At 43.8% G+C, this 25,584-nt stretch overlaps 1 protein-coding gene across 2 annotated transcripts in view; it reads right to left on the reverse strand.

Annotated features, from left to right (window-relative positions):
- Window positions 1-823: 823 nt before the first annotated feature.
- Window positions 824-25,584, reverse strand: part of LOC139350290 (ankyrin repeat and BTB/POZ domain-containing protein 3-A) — a 155,883-nt gene continuing 131,122 nt past the window's right edge. Inside the window, exons 4-17 of one of the 2 annotated variants that reach the window (XM_070991517.1) lie at window positions 23,010-23,162; window positions 21,021-21,186; window positions 15,812-15,901; window positions 13,187-13,288; window positions 12,231-12,324; window positions 9,649-9,784; window positions 7,525-7,757; window positions 5,964-6,142; window positions 5,581-5,686; window positions 2,863-2,965; window positions 2,689-2,770; window positions 2,150-2,218; window positions 1,932-2,045; window positions 824-1,347 (exon numbers count right to left, since the gene is read on the reverse strand). In XM_070991517.1, coding sequence (XP_070847618.1) covers window positions 1,117-1,347; window positions 1,932-2,045; window positions 2,150-2,218; window positions 2,689-2,770; window positions 2,863-2,965; window positions 5,581-5,686; window positions 5,964-6,142; window positions 7,525-7,757; window positions 9,649-9,784; window positions 12,231-12,324; window positions 13,187-13,288; window positions 15,812-15,901; window positions 21,021-21,186; window positions 23,010-23,162 — 1,858 coding nt within the window. In that variant the 3' untranslated portion in view covers window positions 824-1,116. The remainder of the gene's footprint in view (window positions 1,348-1,931; window positions 2,046-2,149; window positions 2,219-2,688; window positions 2,771-2,862; window positions 2,966-5,580; window positions 5,687-5,963; window positions 6,143-7,524; window positions 7,758-9,648; window positions 9,785-12,230; window positions 12,325-13,186; window positions 13,289-15,811; window positions 15,902-21,020; window positions 21,187-23,009; window positions 23,163-25,584) is intronic. The other variant, XM_070991518.1, reaches the window with a different exon arrangement.

The following is a 25,584-nucleotide window of genomic DNA, read 5'->3' on the forward strand; positions in this document are numbered from 1 at the left end:
CGGTGTCGTCAGCCAAGCGAGTGTAGGAGAATACTGTACATCAGTTTACAAAAGAGAACGACCAGCACGATGACTTTTAGGATGTATTTACATTTTGCTTTAAATATCTTTGAAGAGAAAGTCCCTGCCAATCGAAATCCATCTCCAAATCCCGCTCAGCCAGTTTTGCAGTGGATAGAAAGTTAATAAGCAGCGTTTTCCCTTACTTCCCCTTGAGAAAGTGGTCCGTGAAGTAAGCTCTGCATAAAAAGCAATATCAGGGCAGCTCAGTTGAGCAGGTGTCATGCAAAAAAAAAAGTCGACAGCGTTCGTGGAGTTAATTTCCCAGCTGGCCGTCCGTGGTTCAAGCATACGTCAGCATGGATTTCACTGAGTGGGCCGTCTTTAGTTTAATCAGCGCTGCAGTGTCGGCCACGGTGGAAGTTCCTGTGATCAGTTTGGCCTCTGCACACAGTAGATATAACACAGTGAAACGTATCCAACATACGAGTGAAATGTCGAGAAGTTGAAAAAGGTCCACCTAAAGCCCGCCTGGCGTTGCTACGAGTCACTTTTATTGGTTGTATAGTAGGATTATATTTTGGCATGTGTTAAACTTTATACTGCAATGGCATCCACTTCCGTAAAGTGATGTTTGTAAACCAAAGTCTCATATCAGAGATGATGAGAAAGCTGCTTTTATTGAGTTAAAATTCTACTCTACCTTTTTAAGCGAAAAAAGGTGTACAGGATGTATTTCATGCACATATCTTATATGAAATACAATAAGTTTCGTAATCACGATTACTTCTAAGTGATACTGCTCACGTGGGTCAAGTCAGTTTTTCTTTTTTTTTTTTAACAGTTTTTTTTATTGTGGGGGTGTGAAGTGATCAATGGGAGCTATCAGGACAACAGAGTTCAAGACGAGGAAGTTCTCTCTGATTTTTGTCACATACGCCAACTCTCAAGGGGGCTTCGACAGGCAGATTTAAAGGGAATCCCTGACATAAAAACCTCCGACAGCCCCTCTCCAGCGGGGGGCCAGGACACGTGGACGGGGCTGCGTAGCAGGGCGTTAAAAGTGGTGTTACATGGATGCTGTGCCTGGATTGGAGGGCTTCGGAGAGGACGACGTCACACCACGGAGCCCTTGGAGGTGGAGAGGTGGATGGAGCGGATGCGTATGGCCAGAGTTTTCTCCAGGTCGAGGAGGATGTCTGAGTAGATGCCGGGGCTGGACACGGGGCTCTCGGGCGGAGGAGGTTCATACAGCAGTTGCTTGAAGCCGTCGAGTTCAATCAGCAGCACCATGTTCTTCAGGAAATAGCCCTCGATGAAAGCCGTAAGCTCTGAGGCACCAAGGAACTACGTGGAAAGAAAAGATGGAGGAAACGGTGTTTAACTGTTCTGAAGGGTGAAAACATCAGAGCTTCGGCACAGCTTTCATGTCACTGAAGCAGCTCTAAAATGATTTTGACGGAAGTTTTTGATTGGAGAAAATTTAGAAATCCCTGGTCACGCTAGCAGCTCTGCGAGGCTAAACTTAAGCGCAGGTGTGCTTTGCGCTAAATGCTAACAGCGCCATGCTAACGTGCTTGCAATGACAATGCTAACATGCTAATGTTTAGCAAGTACAATGTTTACCATGTTACCTTAGTTTAGCAAGTTAGCATGCTGATACTTGACATGCTTTACTTTGGCAGCTATGGCTTTGTTCACCAGCTAGTCGCTAACTTTGCTGTTTTGTTGTCGCTGCTGTGGCTGAAAATGACGATGAGAGCCCAGAGAGTGAAGCAGAACAGTGAAGTCGTGGTTCGTAAGACCAAAACAGTGAGTTAAAAGATGTTAAACACCTCTAATAGACAGTATGATTGTGTATACCTGTACACACATATATACTGCATAATCAGTGTCAGTTGATTAAATGTTCTCCGGCAGTCTTTTATCACCTTGGCGTGTTTGTAGAGGTCCACGCAGGTTTCCGTGGTGATGTTCTTGGAGCAGATGATCTCACAGTGTCTCTGAAGGGCCTCTAGCTGGAAGAATTTGGCTGCAGAGAGGAGCTGCAGGGAACAGTACAGCCAAACAGAATGAGGCACAGGACTCGGGATTAGAAATGCTAATACCCGTGTTGTCGCTCAGCAGACTTTGGTTAAGTCTCTCTTACCTCCATAACTTCAGTGTTGCGTATGTGCAATGACTCAGTGCCTCCACAGTACAGATACTGCATGACCAGCTGAAACAGAGCAGCACAGGGTTCAGGCAACGGCATCGTTTCCATCGTTCGCCCACACTTTCCCAGAGTCACTTTATTAGTTTTATTTCTGTCTCTGTATGTACGACATCTGACGCTTTTATTGAGGTTTCTTACTTTTTATGCCTGTTTAAAGGTTTTTCCTCTTAGTCTAGAGACTAATGATAGATCATAAAACCCCTTTGAAGCCAATTTGGGATAATAATTTCAATTTAAAGTACATTCTAAGGAACATGTAGGCTGTATTGAAAATTAAAAAAAAACTATAAACCTAAACTGTAGTAACCTGTAGTATCAGTGCATAAGAAGGTAAAAGTCTCATAGGATCCTCCTCATGTTTAAATACTGACTCCAGTGCTGACACTAATAGTTAAGTGATCAGCAGTAATTTTGATAACCTATAATCTGTTTTATTATTGGACAGCAGAGGATGATACAATAAAAAATCTTACGTGGAAAATGTTGTACTTGACGTGGCTGATCTCAATGCAGGTGTTTTCTGCTGCAGGTCGGTTCTGCAGCAGCGACTTGAACCTGGACGCAACAGGAGGAATCATGGGTGTTTTAACGCTGAACAGGCAGAAAGGAAATAAAAATATGTGACCATGAACAGCTTAATTCTTTACCTGGGTGAAGCTGTAAACAGCAGAACTTTATGTGCATAAAAGGGTTTCCCCTCCACCAGGAAAGTCACGTCAGACATGTCCTTGTTGTTCAGGAAGTGAGGGTCTGAAAAGAAGAAGATCACAGTGAGATCCAGTAAAAACATCCAAATGTTGCCTCATTACTCAAGTTTCCTAAACTATGACTGCAGAACAGCAAAAAGCAAAAGATTAAGATAATGTGGTCATTAATTACTCAGAGGGTCGTTCATCACTCAGCTATCAGTGCAGCATGATCAAAACACGACGACTCCCATTTCATTAGTATTCTTAAAGGCAGCCGGCTGAATCTGATCTCTGGTCCTCTGAGCTGAGCAGCTCGGTCATTTAATTAGTCAAAGTTTTTAAAGCATCAATTCTTTTCACTCTCAAAATAACAAAGCATTTGTCATTTCTCTCTGATTAAACACTAGGTGGTGCTGCAGCACACTCACTCTGTGCTTCAGTCACACTTTAATTACAGGAAACATATGGAAGAAAACTTCAGAGAGGCGTTAAATACCAGATCAGACTGATAAATCACATCATTACAGACGTGTCGATGCAATTAGCTGCTTACAAAACATCATCATGATAAACATTCAAAGTCTGATTTCTGTGTCAGAGATGAGTTTTTGTTTGGGGTCTCACTGCTTTAGAGATTCTAAGAATAATTTGGGTGGAGGGTTTCTGCTGCACCCAACATCTGAACAGTACTGGTACAAACCAATTCACCATTAATAACTAAAGAAGCAAAGCATGAACTTTAAAATGGTGTATCCTAACTTATCATTTAATCCTTATGTGTTGATGGATTAATAATTAATTATTGTATTTTCGCTTTCCCTTAAAGATTAATTAAAACATGAAGAGGTAATTAGCCAACACACACCAATTAATAAACTAACACACACAATAATGCACAATGAAAAACACAATTTAATACCCGTTTCACGATCATACCGATTAAAAATGTCAAAGTACGATGCAAACCTGTCGCGACAATATGGCCGAGAATTATTTACTATCACATCACAATTTTTCACGACTTCCCAGCAGCTTTATTAATAATTTCTACTGAAATAATCAATAAATTGATGAATGGATGGATTAACCAATTAAAAGTGATTTACTCACAATTCATTTAAAGGCACAGTATGTATTTTCTGCCACTAGGGGGTCTCTCAGTCAAAACAATGACAAAAGACGCAATCTGATGATGTCATGAAGAAGCGTGGGATCATGGGAGTTGTTGTCTTCATCACTAAGCAGCACTGCTAATGAAAATCTGTCTGATGGACGATGTAACGTGTTAGTCAAGTTTGCCGACCTCCCTCTTCACTCTTTATCGTATCATCTGGCGCTTCCTGTGTTTTCCAGGAAGTTCTACCAGCTAGAGACAAATCTGCCGCCACTGACAGACGACCAGACCGTCAGAGATTTCTCTACACAAGCACACAGCTCAATAAAATATACAGCACACAGTACGCCTGGTCGTTTTCAGCCATTTAATGTGGAAACGCTGCATATTACATGCCACCTGCACCTTTAAGTCTTTGCTTAAACCGTCCATTATGCCACGATGAGCTTCTCAGCTCCTGTAGCTAACAGTCGTGACTGTTTGCTGCAGGTCTGATGGTTCTGACTGAAACTCCTCTAAAAAGGATTAAACAGCTTCCTGCAGCACAATCCACAGCCTTGACAATCCCACTCTGACTTCATGCATCTGTAACGTCTGCCGACAGCCCGCTATCACAAAAACACTTTGAGACATGAAATTTAAGACCTTTTATTGAGGAAATTGAATTCAGTGCCTTTTAAAAATTGTCGACACATGCGGATAAGTTTTTTCCAGCAGAAAAAAACCCAACTTTACCCGTTTTCTGACCCCCTTCCCTCATTAATCGCTGTCATACAGCCTCTTAGCAGCTTGATTTGACGAGTCTGCTGTATCTTATCCCACAGCAGCGCTTTGTCATTAAAATGCACTTTGTCATGTTTCTCAAATGTCAAACAGAAATTGTGGTATTCGTTAGCAAATGTTACATAATACTTCGATCAGTATTTATTTGCCTTTTTGCCATCCTGAGACTCCAAATGATGTTTTACAAAAGGAATTCAAACTGCCATCCTCTCATAAACGCTTTAATACTTGCAGTGTCGGAAGAAATACTTTCACTTAAGTAAAAACAGAAATAACACAGTCTAAAAATACTTTGCGACAAGTAAAAGTCCCGAAATCAAAAAGGTATTATCAGCAAAATATACTTAAAGTGTCAAAAGTAAAAGTGCAGGTTGGCTGAATGAATGTTTTTATTATTAACAAATACATTTAGGAGCATTTCAATGTCGTCGTTCGTCAATATGGAGCCAATTTTAGATGCTAAAAAAACGACGATATTTACCTCTAAAGTTAAAGATGAGGCTGCATAAAATGGAAATACTCAAGTAAAGTATGTCAAACTATACTTAAGTACAGTACTTGAGTAGATGTACTTCATTTACAGACCAGAGCAGCATCGACAGAAACATCATGACCTGAAAATCTGATGAAAAAAGGAGCTCATGCTTAATATTAAGCCTCCACAGAAACAAGGATCTCCGGGCTCTGACGCTCACCCTGCTGTCACTCACTCGTCACTCGGCTTCATTTCGCGCACAAAGTGCAGCGAAACACTCACTATGTTTAATTCGCTCTCTTACCTAAGCGCGAGGTCTGCTTCTTCTTGATCTCTGTCAGCTTAGGGATGGGGAAGGGCCCGTAGCACTGGGTGAAGATGACTGACAGCTGCTGGCTTATCACCTCATTCTGCAAACACACAGCGACACAGTGAGGACGCAAACTTTGCACGGATTACACTTCTCTGGCCTCTGTTTTCAACCAGCTATCTGCAGCAAAACTTTATGCAAATGTATGATAATAAGGTTTGGAGTGCAGCTAAATATATGCAAATGTGAGCGTTAATGTCACCCCAGTATATACGAGCACAGGACAGTTTGTATTCCCAGCAAAGCAGCCTCAGTTCGTCTGATGTTTCTCTAACAAGCACTTTGTTTACATGCACATGAAAGAAAGCCTCGGTGACCTTGCTGGCTCGGAGGATCTGGAACATGAGCGGCAGGCCGTGTGTGATCAGCTCCTCCGTGTACTCCTCTTCCTGGATGCAGCTGAAGTCTTTGAGCAGGCCTTGGATCAGCGGCCGGCGGTGTTGGATGAAGCAGGTGCGCAGGGACTCCAGCCAGGTGTGCAGCGTCCAGGGAACGCCTGGGAGAAACACCACACGAGCCGTGAATACACGCAGCAAAGCCCGTCTGAGTCAGAGCAGGTTCAAGGGCGACAGAACCGACCATGTTTCCATCACTTTATGGTGTTAACGTGAGTTGAAGGGCGATTGCACGGTGACTGTTGGATTAGTGGAAAGTCAGAGGCTCCGGCGGGAATATAAAGGCAGCACATCATTAAAAACCGTCCTGTTAAAAAAAATGGCGGCAGTGTTGTGCAACAATGCGATGAGCACTGAATGATGCAATGAATGAAATTAATATAAATTATGACATGACAGCGGAGGTTTGTGCATTAACAGCCCTGCTGAAATGATTAGTCGATTCATGGATTAGAAAATCAAATAGCAAAAATGCTAATTTTGGGTTTTAGAGACAAAACAAACTATTCAAAGATGTCACCTTGGGCTTTAGGTACTAGGGATTTTTTCACTATTTTCTCACATTTATCTTAAAATGAAGTCCATTGTTGGTCTTGGAAACAGTAGCTGACAAAATAATCTCCCCACGAGGTCCAGACTGTTTCACATCATCTTCCTGTCGGTGAGATCAGTCTGGAGTCTTTGAGTGAACTGTAAACCTCAGCTTTTAAGCCAACATGGTCAACATTTTGGGAAACATGCTTAATTGTGCGGATAAGAAGATCCAAAGGTGACAAAATCCAGCACTTCTAAAGCTTGCTAATTAGCATGCTACATGTCGTTATAACCCTCTTTATAATCGCAACTTCACATTTTGGTTATTGTATGGGTGAGTAAAGCAGATGTAACATGTTAATCTTTAGAGATACTGTTAGGTGGATTTGTTACCTTTGGACGGAGCCAGGCAGGCTGTTTCCCACTGTTTCCAGTCTTTATGCTGAGCTAAGCTAACCAGCAGCTGGCTGTAGCTCGATATAGAGTCAGAAAAGCCAGTAAGAGTATTTCTCAAAATGTCAAACTACATTGAACATCTATAACTCCGGGACAGCTCCATCTGTTGACAGGTGTGTGATATGACCATGTGGCCCAGAACCAGCTATGAAATGCCCCCTTAATCAAATCCTAATCAACAGCCGCGTTAGTCTTATGTCCTCTGAACTGGAAGATGTCGGGGTGGAAGCTGATGACTGCCACGTCTCTGCTCGAGGACCCATTTCATCATCACGTTCACACCTTTGACCCGAGCCATTATCGCCTGGGATATAAAAAGTCCTACATGTGCGACTGTTTCATGGTTGGATGAGAAGCAGTGATTGCTGAGAGAGAGTATAGGACAGCACAGGACGGGACAGGACAGGCACAGCATGAGCACATCTCCAGGACAGCTGGAGGCACCAGACAGCGAGGCATGTGTGCCAGTGAAGCATGTATTAGTAAATCTGACCTAAGCTGCGGATGTCTATGGTGATGTCCACATGGCCGTGCTCTGCGCTATGGTACATGGCCTCTCTCAGGGCCCTCAGTTTGGCCTTTCCTGTTCGCAGGGTCCCTCCGCCGTTGGCCTGCGGCGCCAACCTCTTCTCCCCGGGTTCCGAACCCTCAGCCAGGATCTCCTCCAGGGACAGCACGTCCCCCTTTTCCTTGTCTGACTGGGCCAGGAGCTTCCGAAATACATTCCTGGAGGGAAGGAGGTAGAAGACAAAACCCAGACGGAGTAAAGGAGAGCTGTGAGATACAGTGACAGATTGTTTTAGGGTTAGGGCAAGAGGTACAAAAGGAGGGGGGTGAGAAGATTCAAAAACACCTAACATGGCCTGGGGTTAAATCATTGGAAGAGGAGCTGTGAAGTGGATGATCACACACCGGAAAATGCTTCTAAATTAGGCATAAACATGCTGCGTTAACTCCACATCAAACTAATCCAGCTCTCCAGCCCTGCTGGCACTCACAATATTCTCATGTACTTAATTAAACACGACTGCGTACTCTGAACCTCTATAATTGGTCTGCAGAGTTAACATATATTAAACTGGAGCCGATCATCTCCTCTGACGGTCAAAGATGCTGCAAAATAACACGTGTTTCAGTCTGCACATTCATTAGCAAAGCGTACAACATTGCAGCTCACAGTTTCTGCAACAGAGTGATGCAGCAGTAGCAGATGCCCCCCTTGGTGGCTTTCAAGGCGTAATGCTTGCAGTGCGATCGCAGCCCGAGGATGCATCACTGCTCCATCTGCTTCAGTGAGGAGGGGCTCGTTTAGACAAACACAACATCATTTCCTGTTTCTGAGATTGTTTGATCACTGATGACAAGTCAGTGGGAGGCTCACTTTGAAGCCGTTTAGAAGATGTTGTTTGATCACCACTTAAAGTCTCTTGGGTTTAAGTGTGTATCAGTGAGTGAGCAGATTACCACAGTGCAGTATTTTCTACGCTGCATGGCAAAAAGTGCGCTGACACCTGAGTGTTACACCTTTATGTGACAGCTGAACAGCTCATTCCTGATCCATTCGCATTAATATCAGATGCTAAAACAGCCTCCCCTCCTGAAGCCTGGAGGGCTTTTCGTCAGCTTTGGCCTGGCTGCAGGGATTTGCTCCCACTCAGTCACAGCAGCAATGCTACTGTTGGCGCCTGAGTCCATCTCAAAGATGCTGGATGGGACTTAGTTTAAAGAAATACTCTTATTTGCTGTCTTCCTGATAGTTAGATGATGTCAGAAATGGCTCTGTGACATATTTAGCCTAGCTTAGCACACAGACTTCTACCTGCATTTGTTTTTGTGCATCTTGTTGGGTTAATTAGCAGTTAGCTTAGCAGTAACAGCTCTGACTGCACAGAGGCTCTGTTACTGGTTTCCCGCTGACTCTAAACAGAGCTAACGTTATTTTTGGACACATTGGCGGCTAACGAACGAGCTAACAAGATGCAACATGTAAGAAAAACAACCCTGGAGCTGCCTTTTAAAAAATATTATTTAATTCTGTGTTGACGTTAGCTCTTTCCTGCTTCCAGACTCATGCTAGCCCTGGCTAAACCCGTCACGTCCCTACTGACAGCACAGAATAAAACAGATATTAATGTTCTCATCTAGTTCAGCAAGAGCACAAACAAGAGTATTGTGCATTCAGTGTTCATGTGGTTTTTGGTCTTTTACAAGCTCTCCATCTCACAGCCAATCCGAACGCAGCGTGAGCCCGCTCACAACACTCTGCAGCGCCATCAGCACACTGTAACTGATTGTCTTAATAATGCTGCATTGTGTTGTTGGCTTGCCACTGCACTCCACTTCCTGACAGCTCTCACTGCCCTGAATGTTAATGGGCTTTATCTTACTCAGCTGCAGGGAAATGATGTCAAACTGAAGCCATAAGTGCTGCTGAACAGTCTGCAGCGCTTATCGTCCGACAGCGACACCGAGGTATCTGCCTCTCATGCGCTGCAGGATTTTGTGAGAGGCAGCTGGACCAGGGCAGAGTGTGTAAATGGATCAATACTGTGGTAATGGATATGTCTCTGGCTGCCTGGCACTAGCGTATTGGCGTGTGTGTGATGGCAGGTATTACCTGTGGCCATGTGCCGCTGCCAGGCTGTATGAGTTCATGTCCCCCAGCGGGGCAGACGAGATGCCGTTTCGACACATGGTCCCGATCATGGGGTCGGCCCCTCTCTCCAAAAGCAAACTCACCAACTCGAAGTTACCTGAGCGGGAGGACACAAGGAACGAAGAATAAAGGGTGAGCACACCAAAACACAGCTGACTTTTAATGACTGCAAACGTCTGTGTTAATCAGACACATTTACTCAACATCACACTGAAGAACGACGATGAGTATTTGCATTTAATCTTACTTTATACCTCAACTGTACTGCAGTTCAGAGGGACATATTGGACTTTTTACTTTCTACATTTGATTTGAAGGAGCCATTCTGTGCAATGAGTATTTTTTACTTTTGATTACTTTAAATACATTCTGCTGATAATACTTCTGTACTTTCACTTCAGTAACATTTTTCCACTCATTTGCCATTTGACGTAAGATTTTAGATCAGAGTAACATCTGTGTTTCTCGTGTAAGTCTCCTTTAGTTAGAGTAATTGCACACAGGGTACAGGAAACACCACGAGCTGAAACATCTTAAGCTCCATGAGAAAAGATGTGAACCAGTTCAGTCATTCATAAAGTAAACAAGCTGAATAAATTCTTCTGAGCTGCTAAAACTTCATGTTCTGTGTGTTTGTTCTATAATAAACTGACACCTGGTTACAGTCACATGAACGCATCGGGAACCAGATTCCTATAACAAAATATAAACAACACTTTTCTTTCTGCAGAATGAATACTTTGGGTGACTTCAACACTTCAGTACTGATCTTAACTGACACAGTCAAGACACAGCTCATTTAAAATCTGCTGGAACGTAACCTGAATTTCTGGATTGCTGCATTGCTGACTTCAGCTTTTATGTCCTGGTAAAGTTAATGTGAGTCAGAGAAGCTGCTTAGAAAGTCTCTCGCTCGGCGCTATTCATTAGCAAAATTAGCTCTGGGATTGTGGTCTTTATTTCATCTACATTATTTATTATTTAATGAGTGGGATGTTAATAGTGCTCATTATCCGTGACTGCGTGTTTTAATCACCCGTTACCATGGCAACGTGGCGGCCTACACCTTCCTGAGGTCCCTGACTGTAACGCAAGGCGTCACAACTGTACGTCAGCTTGTTGTGTTGCAATTAACTTTGATTGTTCGTCTTTAAAAAACGTTCATTGAAAAGCAGAAACGTGGAGATCAAACATACATGTGACGCATTTCGGGGGACAGTTCAACTGATTGACATGTTGGAGGTAGCAGCCAGTTAGCTTAGCTTAGCATAAAGAATGGAAATGGGAGAAAATAAATGGGCTCTGTCCAAATGTAACCCCAATTCAGACGATATATCTTATTTATGTTTTTGTGCAGGCCTATTTCCTGTCTGGGCGCAGTGACAGTGTTTAAAAAGTGTTAATTAGTACTTTGGGTGCAGTACCCTTGAAAGCAGTACCTTCATGTATCTAAACTCTAGATCTGCTCTGTGTTTCCGCTGCAGACACTAAGCTTTGATCAGGCTTGCTTCCGGGCTCACCCCCTTCACTTTTCCAGCAGTTGCAAAACAACAGACGAGACTTCTCTTGGTCTTGAGAAGCTGCAGCGTTTATTAGCTGACACGCTGTAACCTACGCTGCATATTTACTGCCAGACTGACGACTTGCTGCTGACCTTTTCCTCCGCTCTGTTTGATTCACCGTCACTTCTCTCTGATTCTCTGATGGAGGGCGTTTAATGTTTCGTGCTCTTTCTTCTCGCTGTGCGGTTCTTTATTACAACGAGGTGATGAGCTTTGTCTGAGAAAAAGGCTGCAGGCAACAAACAAAAGACTGCTGGAGAAAACAGGAGAGTTGGGAAATCCTACATTGGAGGGCGAATGACCGATTCTCTCTGACCAATCAGTGATTTGCAGTGTTCGAACTGCACCTTTTAGCATCAACTCAGCTCACCTGGAATGAAAAATCCAAAACCATCCACAACTTTTGCAGATGGAAACGTGAAAACATTTGTTCTAATGTGTAATGAAGTTGACTGAAACGTGGCTTTATTGAGCTTCAGAGCTGCTGGTATTTAGATTCAAAGCTAGCCGAGCTGTTTCCACTCTTTATGCTAAGCTAAGCTAAGCTAACCAGCTATTGGCTGTACAGATACAAGGGTAACCTCAATCTTTTTATCCCAGTCTCAGCAAGAAAGGGAGCACTCAAAATATTTAACTTTTCCTTTTAACGCACGTTTGATTCTGCCTTCACTGAAAATTCCCACTGAGCCCATTTTGATGGAATAACAATATCTGCTGCAGGTTCTTTCATCCATGGCTGCACAAACATAGATGCAGCATGTGAAACTCACTGCATTCCAGACTCTCAGATCGTAATTGAAAGTGATAAATTAATTAGACGATGCTTTCCAGAGTGAGAATGCCTTCTGGTGAGCTCACAATCAAGCATGTCATGACTAATCGCTCAAACGCTGTGTCAAACGGAGGAAGACTTGGGTCAAATATGCACTTCTGGAATCTGAGAGTGAAGAATCCACATCTTAGTTGCTCGGATGTGATTACCTGCAGCAGCGGCCAGCTGGAGCGGGGTCTCGGTGTAGTTCTCCGCCCCATCCTGCAGGGCGCCCTCCACATTCGCTCTATTATCCAGCAGCAACTGTGGCGGGGAGGGAGGGAGGTGGAGAGGGAGGGAGGGAGGGAGGGAGGAAACAAACAAACCAGGAGGGAGAGCAGGGAGGAAGAAAACAGGCGAGGGAGAGACGATGTGTTACGCTCAGGCTTGGCAAGAGGAAAAACCTCAACTGCTGGAGACCTAAAGCACCTCATGTGGAGGCTGTCCGAGCTCCGGACTCTAAACACACTCCCTGCTACGCTCCCTCATTCGCTTCTGTCTGGTGGGATTATTGGTGGTGTTGACTTGCCTGAGCTGAGAAAGGAAGAATCAAAATGGTCTCTTCTTCTAACCCCCCCACCACCAAAAAAAAATCTGATGCGGTGGTGCAGATTAATAATTGAAAAAATCCTGCGGGCGACGCTGTTCATCAGGCTTTCAGCCAGTGTCAGCTCATACAATAACCACTGCAGTAGAAAGCATTATATATTAAGAAAGAACAAAACTGAGCAAAACAGTGAAATTTGGCATCCTGGAGGCTGGCTGTCAGGCTGGCTGAGCCCTGCTCTGTTTAGCTTGCCTCCGGAAGTTTCTCCCTGCTGCTGGAGGATCCTTAGATTCAGTTATGGTGAAAAGCAGGGGGCTGGGTGACTCAGCTACACATCTTTAGAGCATACATTATTAAAAACAAACTTAATCTGGAGAGTTTGCCTTGGCCAGGCCTCTCCGCATTAGCTGAGATAATTACTGCACAGAAGGACCAAGAAGGAGAAATAAAAAACCACATTTGGCATTGTTATTCTTATTATTGTGCACCATAATCATCATCATCATCATCATTATATCCTCATTTTGGTGCAAAGGTCAGGGCCACAGGTTAATGGTTACAGGTCATAAACGTCACTACCTGCACGACAGGGACGTGTCCGTGTAACACGGCGAAAGTGAGTGGTGTCCCCTGGCGCGTTTCAGGATAAACTGAGGGGTGCTTGTTTACTGTGCTTGGCACCTGGGAAGTCATAGGTGAGGTTCAGGGAGAGAGATATACAGCCATTAACATTCACAGCTCAGGGCGGGGGGAGATGGGGGAGGGAGGAGCGAGAAGCAGTATGCAGGAGGAGTGTAAGCAAAGGAGGACAGGATGGCAGAGGGAGATTTTCCTCTTGAGTTTCACAGAAAATCTTGAGCAGCTTGACTCCTGCCTCTCATCTCAAACCCTCTCTCCAGACTTCAGAGTCTGTCTGCCTGGGCATGGCTCTCTGACCACACTCTGTACTATCTGCCTCGCTCCATCTTTAAACAGTGTTTCATTTCAAAGGGGAATGAAACCAGAGAGAAAACATAGCATTGGCGAAGACTACAAACAGCGTCAAGACGGGTGGTGCTGACTCATGAGCGAAGCAGCGTCGGAGGGAAATTAAACAGCCGCACGGCCTGATGCTGTTCTAAAGTGGCTTTATCGCAGAGTAAATTACAGAAATGACTTCTGAATGTCGCCTGGAGGAGGCCTCTTCCCGGCACACGTTTAACGTAATGCCACATTTCATCTGAGCTCTGATGCTAAACAACTGTGGGGCCGTTAGCGCGTCTGTGTTCACACTGATGAATTATTAATCGCTTTGTAATATGAGGCAGTTTCAGCAGAAACGGAGGGCAGCGCTGACTGCTTCGTCTTAAAATACCACGACTCCAGAGTGGTTTTAACAACACGCTTTAATTAGCGCAATGTTCGATCAGTGGTACGCTGCAGCATCTGCTTTTGCTTTACTTAAATCACAGTCAAAAAGACATTTTTGTGTTTATCCATGCAGATAGTTTTGGCTTTATATGCTGAGGTTTGGGGATTTCTGTCGCCTCCTCAACATAGTGGAGGTGAATTCATTTATGGTGTAACCCCCTGACCCGGCTTTTGACAGTTTAAAGTGTTTTCTCCCACAGGAGCAGCCCTCCTACGACCTGCAGACAGTGGAGTCTGAAGATGCAGACATTCCTTCTCCTGACTCCTTGTCAAAGCTGAAACCTGCTCTGAATCCAGCCAAGAGGGTTCAGAGTGTCGCTGACATGAGCCTGCACATCGGCACCGCGGGGAAACCACACGGACAACACGAGAGGTGCGAGTGGTCGGCTCGAGCTGGTGGTGTCTCCTCATGTGGGTGGAGCGCTGATGGGCATTCAGGCTCTTCTCATTAATACTGTACTGAAGAAGCCGGTTGCCAACATCCAAAAGTCTTCATGTTATGACAAAAGCGAGACGTTTCTGGATCATATTTGCCCAAGAAAAGACTCAGACGTCTCCACCGCCGCCCCCACCCTCTGTCACAGTAAATGAAAGAATGTAAACACTGTGATTGTTCAGCCGTCGTCTGCTGCTCAGCGATGAGAGAAGGCGAAATAGACGTTATCTGGATGTAAAACTTGAGTTATATTAGTACGAGCGCAGCCCACTCTCAAACAAAAGGTAAACAAAAGAATGTAAACACAATTAGTGTGGGGGGTGTAATTAAAGCGCCATCTGGCCCGATGATGTACTACACAGCAGACTGAAGTATAAATCCAGCAGATATGAGTTAAACCAAAGAGAGATATTTAGAGGCCCTGAGTTGGGAACAACTGATCCTGATATTGTTTTTAGAAAGAGTGATGGAGGAGAACAAACTTTTGGAAAAAAAGTCATCCCATTTACCTCCACTGTACTGTGTGACAGCTGACAGCGGGCAGCGTATATAAAGCTCATAAAACCATCTGCATGGTCACACTCCATTAAAAATAAATGAGAAGATACGAAGTAATCCTTTAAATATTTATCACCCAGATTTAACTCGCTGATGATTTCTACAGGTGGCGCTTTGCTTCAGAGTCAACACACCTGCACTAAATACAGGCACTAAACCAATGGAGCAACCACAACAAGGGGCAACAATGAGGTCACTGAGGTGGAGGAGAGTCCATGAGGCATTTCTGCTCTTCACTGTTATTACTGCCAACTGAGAATGAAGCAGCTACACACACACACACACACACACACACACACACACACACAGAGGCCACGCTGCAGAGACAAAGTCAAACAATAAGGCTTCACTGTTACCTTTAATAATAGTTAACAGATAAGTGCAATGAAGTTCATGCTTCATGCACGGCTGACGGTAGCATGTTACACTGAGTGCACACACTTGTACAACAGTAATGCATTATTGATGCGCTTTAAAGCAAACTGCAGTGCAAAATGTGATGACATAACCACCCGCACTGAGGGACTATCACCGGATTATTATTCTATATCAGAGGAGAGGCAAACTATCATTTTACGGTGCAAATGATCCTCGCTTATTGCTTATCAGTGCACTTCGTGTAATAAGCTGCCGGGAGAACAGAGAGCATGCCGACAGCAGGTGAGACAATGAAGACAGAGAGGGGGGAAAGAGCAACACGGAGTGGGTTCATCGTTTTCACACAACAAATGAACATTTTGGACAAGAACGAAAGATGTGGAATCAGCGCGACAGGCCGACAGCGCGGCGTGGACACTGACCTCGCTGTTGATGTCGGCTCCGGCGTCGAGCAGCATCTGGACCATGGCCTCGTCGCCGCGGACGCAGGCGTACATGAGAGGGGTCATCCCCTGCGGGAGGGAGGAGGAGGAGGTTCACAGGGTTCAGCCTGGATTGTTCATTTCTGCAAAGCGCCTGTGCTGCGATGGAAGGTGATGAACTGTGGCTCCTCCATCGCAAATTTTTATTTTAAAATGGTGCACAAAACCTTTTATTCAGCAGCTGTTTGGCAGTTTTAGCAGCGCAGTCGTGCCATAAAATTACCAGAGAACTGGCCTCTAAACTTAAACTGCTCATTCCCCTTCTTGTACTTTGCTTGCTTGCTTGTATTTTATGCTTCTTTGAACTACTCCACTACACCTCAGAGGCAGATATTCGACTTTTTACTCCACTGGATTCATTTGAAAGCTACAGTGTGATGGTCCTATGAACTATGATGCATTGTTATCGATGAAAATAACAAACATCAAACATGCTCGAGCAGCTGCAAGTACAGATATGACAATCTGCATGCATGAATAAACCTGACTATTGCTTGTAATTCATTTTTAAGTGGGGGTATTTGCTGCTTCCACCGGGTTGGGATTCTTTGGCCAACGTGAGACACCTTTAGCCCTCCAGGCTGCATGTTATCCAGAGGCTCCTCTGTCCTCCCACATGAGGTGCACTGGAATCCGACAGGTTAGGTGTGTGAATATGAGGGTGAGTGTCTGGCGACGGGTACCAGCTCTGTCCAGGGTGTGTTCTCCCTCCCTGCCTAATGTGCATGCTGGGATCGGCTCCAGCTCCTCAACCTTGCCCTGGAATCAGTGCTGCCAAATAATCACACAAAGACTCAAGTGTTGCTGCGTCTGAGTGTGCAGAGCGGATGAATCTGTGAGTTCACTGTGTTGTGCAGAGGTCGGTGTTTCTGGAGGCGTTGTGTTCTCCTGTCCGTCCATACGTCCCTGACATTCTCCTGAATGCAATATCTCAAGAACGCCTCGGGGGAATTTCTCCAAATTTGGCACAAACGTCCGCTTTGGCTCAAAGTAGACCCGATTAGAATTTGGTGGACAAAGGTCAAAGGTCACTGCGAGTTCACAAACACATTTCTGACCTCACTCAAGAATCCATGTGCTAATTACGACCCGCAAATTTCTCCCAGGATAAGATGATTAAGATGATCCAAAAGGTCAAAGGTCAACTTCGCTGTGACATCATAACGTTCTGCCAAAACACTTTTCCAGCCTGTTTTCCCCACGCTTTTGTGTCCAAGTGACTAATGGGGACAACAATGATGAAACTGGTCCAGATTTGAGCGAAACGGGCTGCAGCGTAATCCTTCCAGGCAACTGTGCGTCGTCAAAGCCTGTTTTTGGCCCTGACGGGCTCAGGTTGTCATGGTGCCTGACAGCATTATGGAAATGATCCCTACGGCGAAATACAACACTTTTCTTTGCCTTTCGCTCGATCCGCTCTGTTGTCTGAGCAAGTCTCACTCAAGCAGGAAGACATCGGCGGAAATGTGGGTGAGACGAGATGAGAGTGCCTGGAGGAGTTCGGTGTGTTGGAGTGCACAAAACATAGTTTAGTGTTGTTTAAAAGATTCTCCTCATCATGGCTGAATATTTAGCTGATTTCAAGAAACAGGTAAGCAAGAAGTCAGCTCTGCAGAGACTGAACCAGACGTGGTTTTTGACACAATCTGAGCCTGTCAATGGCAAGAAGAAGCACTTTCAGTATGATGCACATTGACACGATGCAATTGCACAGAAGGATCACATTGCAGCCCATTTCGCGGCTGCTGGCTGCAGCATTCTCGCTCAATACTGGATCAATTTTAGAAATTGTTGTCCCCATTAGTCACTTAGGCTCAAAAACATGGGGAAATAGGGTTGAAAATACCTAAGTTTCCCTTAAAGGCTATAATCAATCCTCCTGTCCACATCAGCCATCATGAGATTTCCTGACATGCTTCCACTGGAAGAGATGAGGGACAAAAAGCCAAAGTCTTTTCTTTCTATGACTTCCCTCTTTGTGTTTCTCCAGACAGTGTTTACTCGCTGAGCCGCAGTGGAGGGATAATAACACAAAGAGGGAATTTCGTACAAGAAAATACCCGCTGTATTCGACCAACTCCGGCTGCTGAAGCCTCATTATCTCACATTCAATGCGAGAACTGTGGATTTCGTCCCCTGTCACTTCCACCGAAAGCGCATTAGGAAACGATCTCTTTATGGCCGGTATGAACATGAGGAATAAATACAGCAAACAAAACCTGCTTCAGTGCTCACACGAGCGCCTGACTGTGGTTTTAAGACAAGCTTGAAATACTGTGAAACCATTCTTTAATTATCGCACACCTGGCGACACATAGAGATGGTTTTATTTGCATTTTTGGACAAGACTTCAAACAATGTTTCCTCAGTGAGCGTTTGTATGTTCATTGATAAATTACCTGACCGAAGCGCCGTCCTGTTTAGCATTCCTTGTTGAGCTGTTTTTCAGACCACCTAATTAAGTGTCCTCGAGCGTACTTGAGCACGCTGATTCATTATTAGAGCCAACAAACAGACATAAAACTATTGTGAGGGCAGATTCTTGGGTCATTTCTCTAAACTGTACCATACAAATGTGGCTTTCAGTGCGATCAGCAAAGCCCTAAAGAGACTATTAGCAGGTCTATAAGGAGCTAACAGCAGCTGTGCTCGTTAGTTCTACAGGAACCTATAGGAAGTCTTTTTTTTTATGTAATTTCCCTCAAATCACCATTTTACAACCAGGAACCTCTTAAGTGCCAGACTATTCAGCTCCATGCCCAAAGGTGCACTGAGTACATTCACACTTAACATGCGACTCGGGGCCCATTTCATCCTCATCAGTCAGAGATATCTCCCACAGTCGCTCGCAGGCTCTAATTTTCCAGACATGATCAAAACGGCCTCAACATAAACGTGTATTTTCAACGAGCGTGACAACAAAGGTGGGCTGTGGCGCTCCTTATATAACGTCTTATATCGCCACATGCCACCATATGCACAGAGGCCTCTCTGGAGCCCGACACGCCCACACACAGTATGCTCCGAGCTGCAGGGCGAAGCTGCATCAAAGGCGCGTCACAGAAGAACAACAAAAGAAGTTTATCGCAAGTTCTTCCCATTTATCAGACGATCTGGACTAAAACCAAGAATATTTTCAAAGCGTTTTGGACGAGAATCCATAAAACAGACTTCAATCATATGTCTGATCTGGGCCATTATGTTCAACAGAGGCCTTTTACGACTCGCTCATAACACACCAAAGCACTTTATGTTGAAGGCTGATATCCCATTGTGGTGATTCATTCTTAAATATTTCCCGGACAACGATCTACTTAATCAGCGGACAGCTAAAGAGCGAGAGACGGCGGACCCTGATGATCATCGTGATGAGTTCAAATGCCTCTCAGCCGTGATGACGGGCTGCAGCTTCAACTTTATGGCTCCTGTAACGCTGTCTGGTCCCTTACATCATTTAACTGGTTTTACACGTGAATAATGTCACCTCGGCTTGTTATTTACGGGAAGAATGAGGAGGAACAGTGTTGATTAAGACGATTGGTTACTCATAAAGACCTGTAAATACTAACTCGGGTGTGCTCCAGTCAAACAGTCTGACTGAATGAGCTATGAGTCAACCTGTAGCAGCCGTGGAAACATGAAACCCGTATGTCCCCTAACATGTATGTTAGAAGCTAAAATATGGGAAAAGGGGGATTTGTACAAGCAGAAATCCTCCATATCAAGAGGTTTTCAGAGTGGAAACCTGCCAAGTTTCTTCACTGAACTTAACCAGGCACAGCTCTCTGACCACGAGCACTGATTGCACCATTAGCTTCCATTGCAGTGCAAGGAATAACCAATACTCCCATTGACTGGGGAAGGTAGAAAACACCAAATTACAGTAACACTTTGAAGCAGTAAGGCTGAGATATCGACCCGATGGTCAAAGCACACCCTTCGAAGCTCAGCTCTGGAAAAGTGTTGCAGTGTCAGACACAAATGGAACAATAATCAGCACTTTCTTCCCCCTTTTTTGGATAAAGAGTGGGGGCGTAACACAAAGACGCTATCAGTCTCTATTCACGTCTGTATTTGGATTTATATCGTCAAGACTGCGTAATTTTTTGTGTTTTGTTGTTTTCTCCTGCCTTTTACGCTCCTCACACACACTGTATGTGTGCAAGTTTGGCTAAGTATTCATAGATTTTGTGCATGCAGTGCAGAGACGGTCCAGATGGAAATCTTTGCACTTTTGAGACGGTCCCTAACTTCACCTCGTTCCACTCGAAAATCTGCGCAACACCAATACACCATAATCCTGCCCCGCACAATCTGGCAAGAATGTTTTTAAAAACTGGAGCTCCACATTTTTAACATATTTGTTTACATTTTGGCAAATCTGCATTAAAAGGTTGTTACAAGCACTTCCTGTTTGCAGGCGGCAATCACCTGGATTGTCTTTGATGCCGAAGAAAAGGTCTTCACTGTCAAATGATGATTATAAACTAGAGCTGAAACAATCAACGAACGTTTACAGACAATTTACAGAAATATAATCAGCAGCTAGTGTGATAATTGATTAATCGTGAGCCATTTTTCATACAATATTGCCAAACGATGCTTAATGTTAGCTTCTTATAATGAGGATTTGATGTTGTTGTTGTCTTATGTGATAATGAACGGGCTATCTTTGGGTTTTGGAGTGATGACACCACCTTGGACTCACGAGCAATGTCAGGTAATTTCATTTCACTCAGCCTTATGCTAAATGGATTTACAGATATTTACGCTTGACAGACATCAGAGACACTGACACTACTGTGAAGCCATCATTGGAGGGAGTGTGTGATGCCTGCGTTTGTTCAGATGCTGCCCATATCTGTGCATATTCATATAATGCATTAGTATTCCTATAAACCGCCTTACGCACAGACACAAAGAAAACAGCATTTTTGTGTAAATAACTCTGAATAGTCATATCACGGCACAGTTAATCAGCACATTGCATGACTCACAGGCAGCAGCCTGTGCCCAGCATGCGTGTGAACTAGGACGGACTGCCAGGTAAGACTGAGAAATTCATTGTGTTTAACTCTCCAATGTTCCTGTGTAGGTGTGCAATGTTAACGTGGCGCGTACATGTAGGAGTGTGTGTTAAGTGCCGGACCTGTTCGCTCATGCTGTTAATGCCATCAGGCCCCAGCAGGTTCACGGCCTGCTTGACCAGGTCCGTCCGTCCGCAGTTGAGCATCCTGAAGCCCAGATCCTGCAGGAACTTGGCCTCCGTGGAGGCTGCGTCCAGCTTCCTGGTGGCACAGAAACAATCCTCCGCCCTGCAGATGAAACGGCAGATCCATTAGTGTGATTGAGTGGGAGCTTATCTCAGAAATGGATTTTGAGATGTGTGGACATGCATCTCGACCGCACGGTGACAGAAACAGAAAATGACTCTTAACTTAGACTCTTGGTATTATAAAATTAACTACAGCATTCTGAGTTTATATCAAGTATTAAGCTGTTTGCATCACTTCTCTGATGTTTGCATTTTGTCAACACATTTTTCTTCGCTTACTTCAGGCTCTCTACTGTCTTCATTTCCTAAAGTAGCTTGTCTCCAGGTAAGACTTCTCCTATGACTCATTATTACTCATTCACGTCTCCCGTAAAGCCTCTTAATCCAAGCTGCGAGCAGCTGTCACAGCTGACGTCTCCAAAGGGTCACAGAGGAACTTTTTCATGATGTTTGTCCAACGTTACGTGACAATTATATCTGACACATGTAAGGAGATGTTAATTGGCAATTCACAGCTCTCAGTGCTTCATTTACTATTTCTCTGCAAGTATTTGAAATGTGATAAGACCCTTAACCCACTGACACCGACACAAAATCACTGACTGAGCTGCCGCGTGACAAATATCGTGCATGGCTACGTGACTGCTGTGCTGTGCTGGAGAATGAGAGGACGAAGGAGAGAGAGGGAAGCTGCAGCGGCTGAAAGTGAGACGGAAACACACTGTTCAGACTCACAAGGTCAGCAGATTGCTCTCTGCTGTCCGGGACAAACACACTTCATTCAGCCCAACCTCATGAACTGACTTTTAGGAGGCTACAGACATGCTTGCAGCTCTGTCAGACCGCAGGCCGACTTAGGCGCAGTGGCGGTTCAGCTAATGCTAACATCAGCATGCTAACATCCCAGCTAACATAAAACATTGCAAAAACATTCCCAGAATGTTATGGGAACCAAATTTTGCTAGCTGATGTCACCTCAAAATGACAACGCAAACACGCTGCTATTTAGCAGATATAACGTTTGCCGCCTTAATTTAGCATGTTTGCATGCTAAAACTTGCTAATTAGCATTAAACGCAAAGTTAATTTAGCAGGTATTTAACAAAATATTAGACAAATTGAAATTTTGACTTGATTATGGCACTACATTGAATGTTCATCGTGAGGGGAACAGGAATAGTTATCGGGAGATTTCACTCAAAACCACAAATGTGAACTTCAGACTAGACCAACTGACCTCCAGCATCGCCGCTAAATGCTGCTAGCCTGGCTGAATGAATCTTGGTTGATTTGCCTAAACATTTTCATAAAATGATCACCAGTCTTTCTACATCGGAAACTTCAGGCTGAATGGTAGCATCACTTCTTAAAGCTTGAACCTGTCGCAGCAGAAAAGCTCAGGTGGAACCAATAACACTGATTAACATCTGAACTCGGGCGTGACTGGCTGTTATTAGTCACACTTCTGTTCTGCTGATGTCAGAGTGTCCTTAATGAGACACACCAATTACAATATGTCCTGAAATCGCACGGATATAGAGGCTGGTCTCAATGAGTGCCATGAAGGGGCAATTTACCAACGACACATGAACGCATCAAACATCCACACCAACCATAACCCGCAAAAAGCCTTTTATAACATGCATGTTATAGTTTGTTTGTGATTGGAAGAATTTCTTAAATTTGGTGTTTGGCCTCAGAGATTTCTGAGTTAAGCTGCTTTTGGGCAAAGGTTATGATGATTAAACACTTCCAGAAGCAAGAAGGAACAACAGTGGATCCCTTTCACTCACTGAGGTTTAACTAAACCAGTGAGATTATCTCTGCCTCAGTGAGCCTTTGTTGGAAGCATCATATTCTTACTTTATCTGTCGCGGTTCGCAGTCCACACCGGGGAGCAGCAGCCTGGCAGCCTGCCTCACGTCATCGCTGTCCACGGAGAAGCTTCGTCGATGCTCAGTGTGGGCGACTGCCACTCGAATCCACTCCATCAGCGGAGGCAGTACCAGGAACGGCCTGCAGGGGACCACAAAGGTTTGTTTGCTCACATCAAAAGTGCAAATTAAATCAGAGTAGTTGGAACTTAAAGACCATAAAAACATATTTTCTTTATCGCTTTCTCACTCTGACTGGCGGGGTCCCACATGAACACACATCGTCTACCAAACTTAGATCATTTCTGGTTATTTCACATGAGAGATTTCAGGTTTTCTCTGTTCTCGCTGGTTTGAAGTGGGTGAGGCTCCGCTGGGAAACAGGTGACATACCTCTGAGCACCAGTCAGGATTTAGCAGCATCTGAATCAGATGACAGTTGGTGGGTTGTTTGGTCACTGTCAATCAAACCTGATCAAACCACACCCACACAGTCCCAATGACGAAGACTAGCTGAGTTTTTGAGCGCTTAACTGAGATGTTTTTATTTAGATATTTATGACGTGAGGCCAAGTTTTCAGGGACTAAATGCGTATCATATGCACAAAAACACACATCTACAAACACAGCCAGCACATACACAGGATTTACAATCCATATCAATATACAGTATCATGAATCATGTGACCTTTGTGTGTCAAAATGAATTTTCAGACTGATAATAGCACATGATCCTTTAAAACACACCGCTGGGATTCATAAAGCTCCGCGTGCTCTATTGACTTTTCACATAAAATCACTTAATAAAGAATCTGCTCCAACACTGATAGCCACAAACTTTCTAATTAAAGATGCCCTTACAGATAGCTGGAAAGGCAGCTCCACCAAATCAATATTCATAATTTACAACTCCAACTGTCCAGAGAAAGAGATCTAGATGCTGCAACCTCCCTAAATGCTGTTATTACCTTCTTTAATCAAAATCAGTAATGGGTCTTGCCTGGCTGACACGTTCATATTTCATCATTTATTTCCATGACTAGTGTGTGTGTGTGTGTGTGTGTGTGTGTGTGTGTGGATAGTCTCTAATCACATAACCCGTAAATCACCTAATCTGTCTCTCACACACGCTGTTATGTTGTTCTGTCTCCTATTTATCTTTCCCCCCGCAGTGCAACAGCAGCAAAATTCAGGTCAGTCATTCATCAGACATTTAACCCCTTTACATCAGTTCACAAGCAGAATGAGCGGCTGCGCTTTACAAAAAGGTTTTCCTCATTTTATCAGGTGAACTGTGTGTGAATTAAACATGAATAAGATCAAAATTAAACAGGTGACTTTTTGACTCACGCATTAAATACATTCATTTGCTCTCTTGCTGAGCGCTATCACTCCCATAGCTGCATGTTAGATGTGGCGCTATGAGGTGATTAGCTTATCTTAGACTGGAAGTAGCTAGCCTGTCCAAAGCTAAAAAACACACATATTAACACTCTAAAAACATACTATTTACTGTCAAACATTTCTTTCTTGTTTATTTCATCCATACACAAACAGAAATATAAAAATAATATAAAAATTGTAAGATAATTCCCTCCTAGCTTCAGCTATTAGCACAGCTATGGGGTCAATTGTTTCACCTCTCAGTTATAAAAGAATAAACATATTTCCCAAAATGTCCATCTATTCCTTTAATATAGACAGCTGTAATAACTGACTATTCAGTTACTCCTTATACTGTTGCTAAAACCGTCAAGCATTGTCGCACAGCACGCGTGCTAATGTGGTTCACAGTGATAATGGGGGTAGGTCACTTAGCTAATTAAGCTAATGTTAACTTTAAGGGGTCTTAAATATAATTGATGCTAAAAGAATGAGGCTACAGCTGCATGTCCTGGGAAGAAAGTTGGTGGACGATCCACGTAGAAGACACTGAAATAATGTCCTGATTTTGCTGTTGTAGGATCAGACTTTTATTTAACTGAAACATAACTCTGTTTGGCTGCTTCAGGATGAAGACAAACTCAGGTAACACTGCCTGGGGTTGCAGTAAACTTCAGTCAGGTATGATCTATTCTATTTTCTATTTCAAGAAGTTCATTTCTGAGAAATCTTTCAGAGTGAGGTGCTTAAGTTCTTGGTACTCTTGAATATTCATTCAGTTACAGTCATGTCGCAGCAGAATGTGGGCACTCACAAGCCAGGAAAAGAAACCTAGAAAGAAAACCCTGACAGAAAAACTAGAAATAAGGCTTTTATCCTTTTCAGCTGTCTCTTAACAAGTATAACAGCACTCAAAAGAATTGTGAAATGATTTCTTTATGTCCGACCGGGCTTATTCTTTCACTAAAGGCATACTTCATTTTGTCTTTTTTGTGGAAGAAAATGGGACTGAACAAAGGTATTAATTCTAAAACTCCCTGACAAGGATCCCTTATTGTAAAGAGATTTAAAATTAAATATTATTTCAATTTGAAGTCACTTTCAAACAGCTAACACAATGTGGTCATGATTTTATGTTAGCTAGTGTCCCCCTAAATCACATCCTGGAGTCGTACTTTTAT

The sequence above is a fragment of the Chaetodon trifascialis genome, chromosome 22 (assembly GCF_039877785.1).
Source record: "Chaetodon trifascialis isolate fChaTrf1 chromosome 22, fChaTrf1.hap1, whole genome shotgun sequence".
NCBI classification, from domain to species: Eukaryota; Metazoa; Chordata; class Actinopteri; order Chaetodontiformes; family Chaetodontidae; genus Chaetodon; species Chaetodon trifascialis.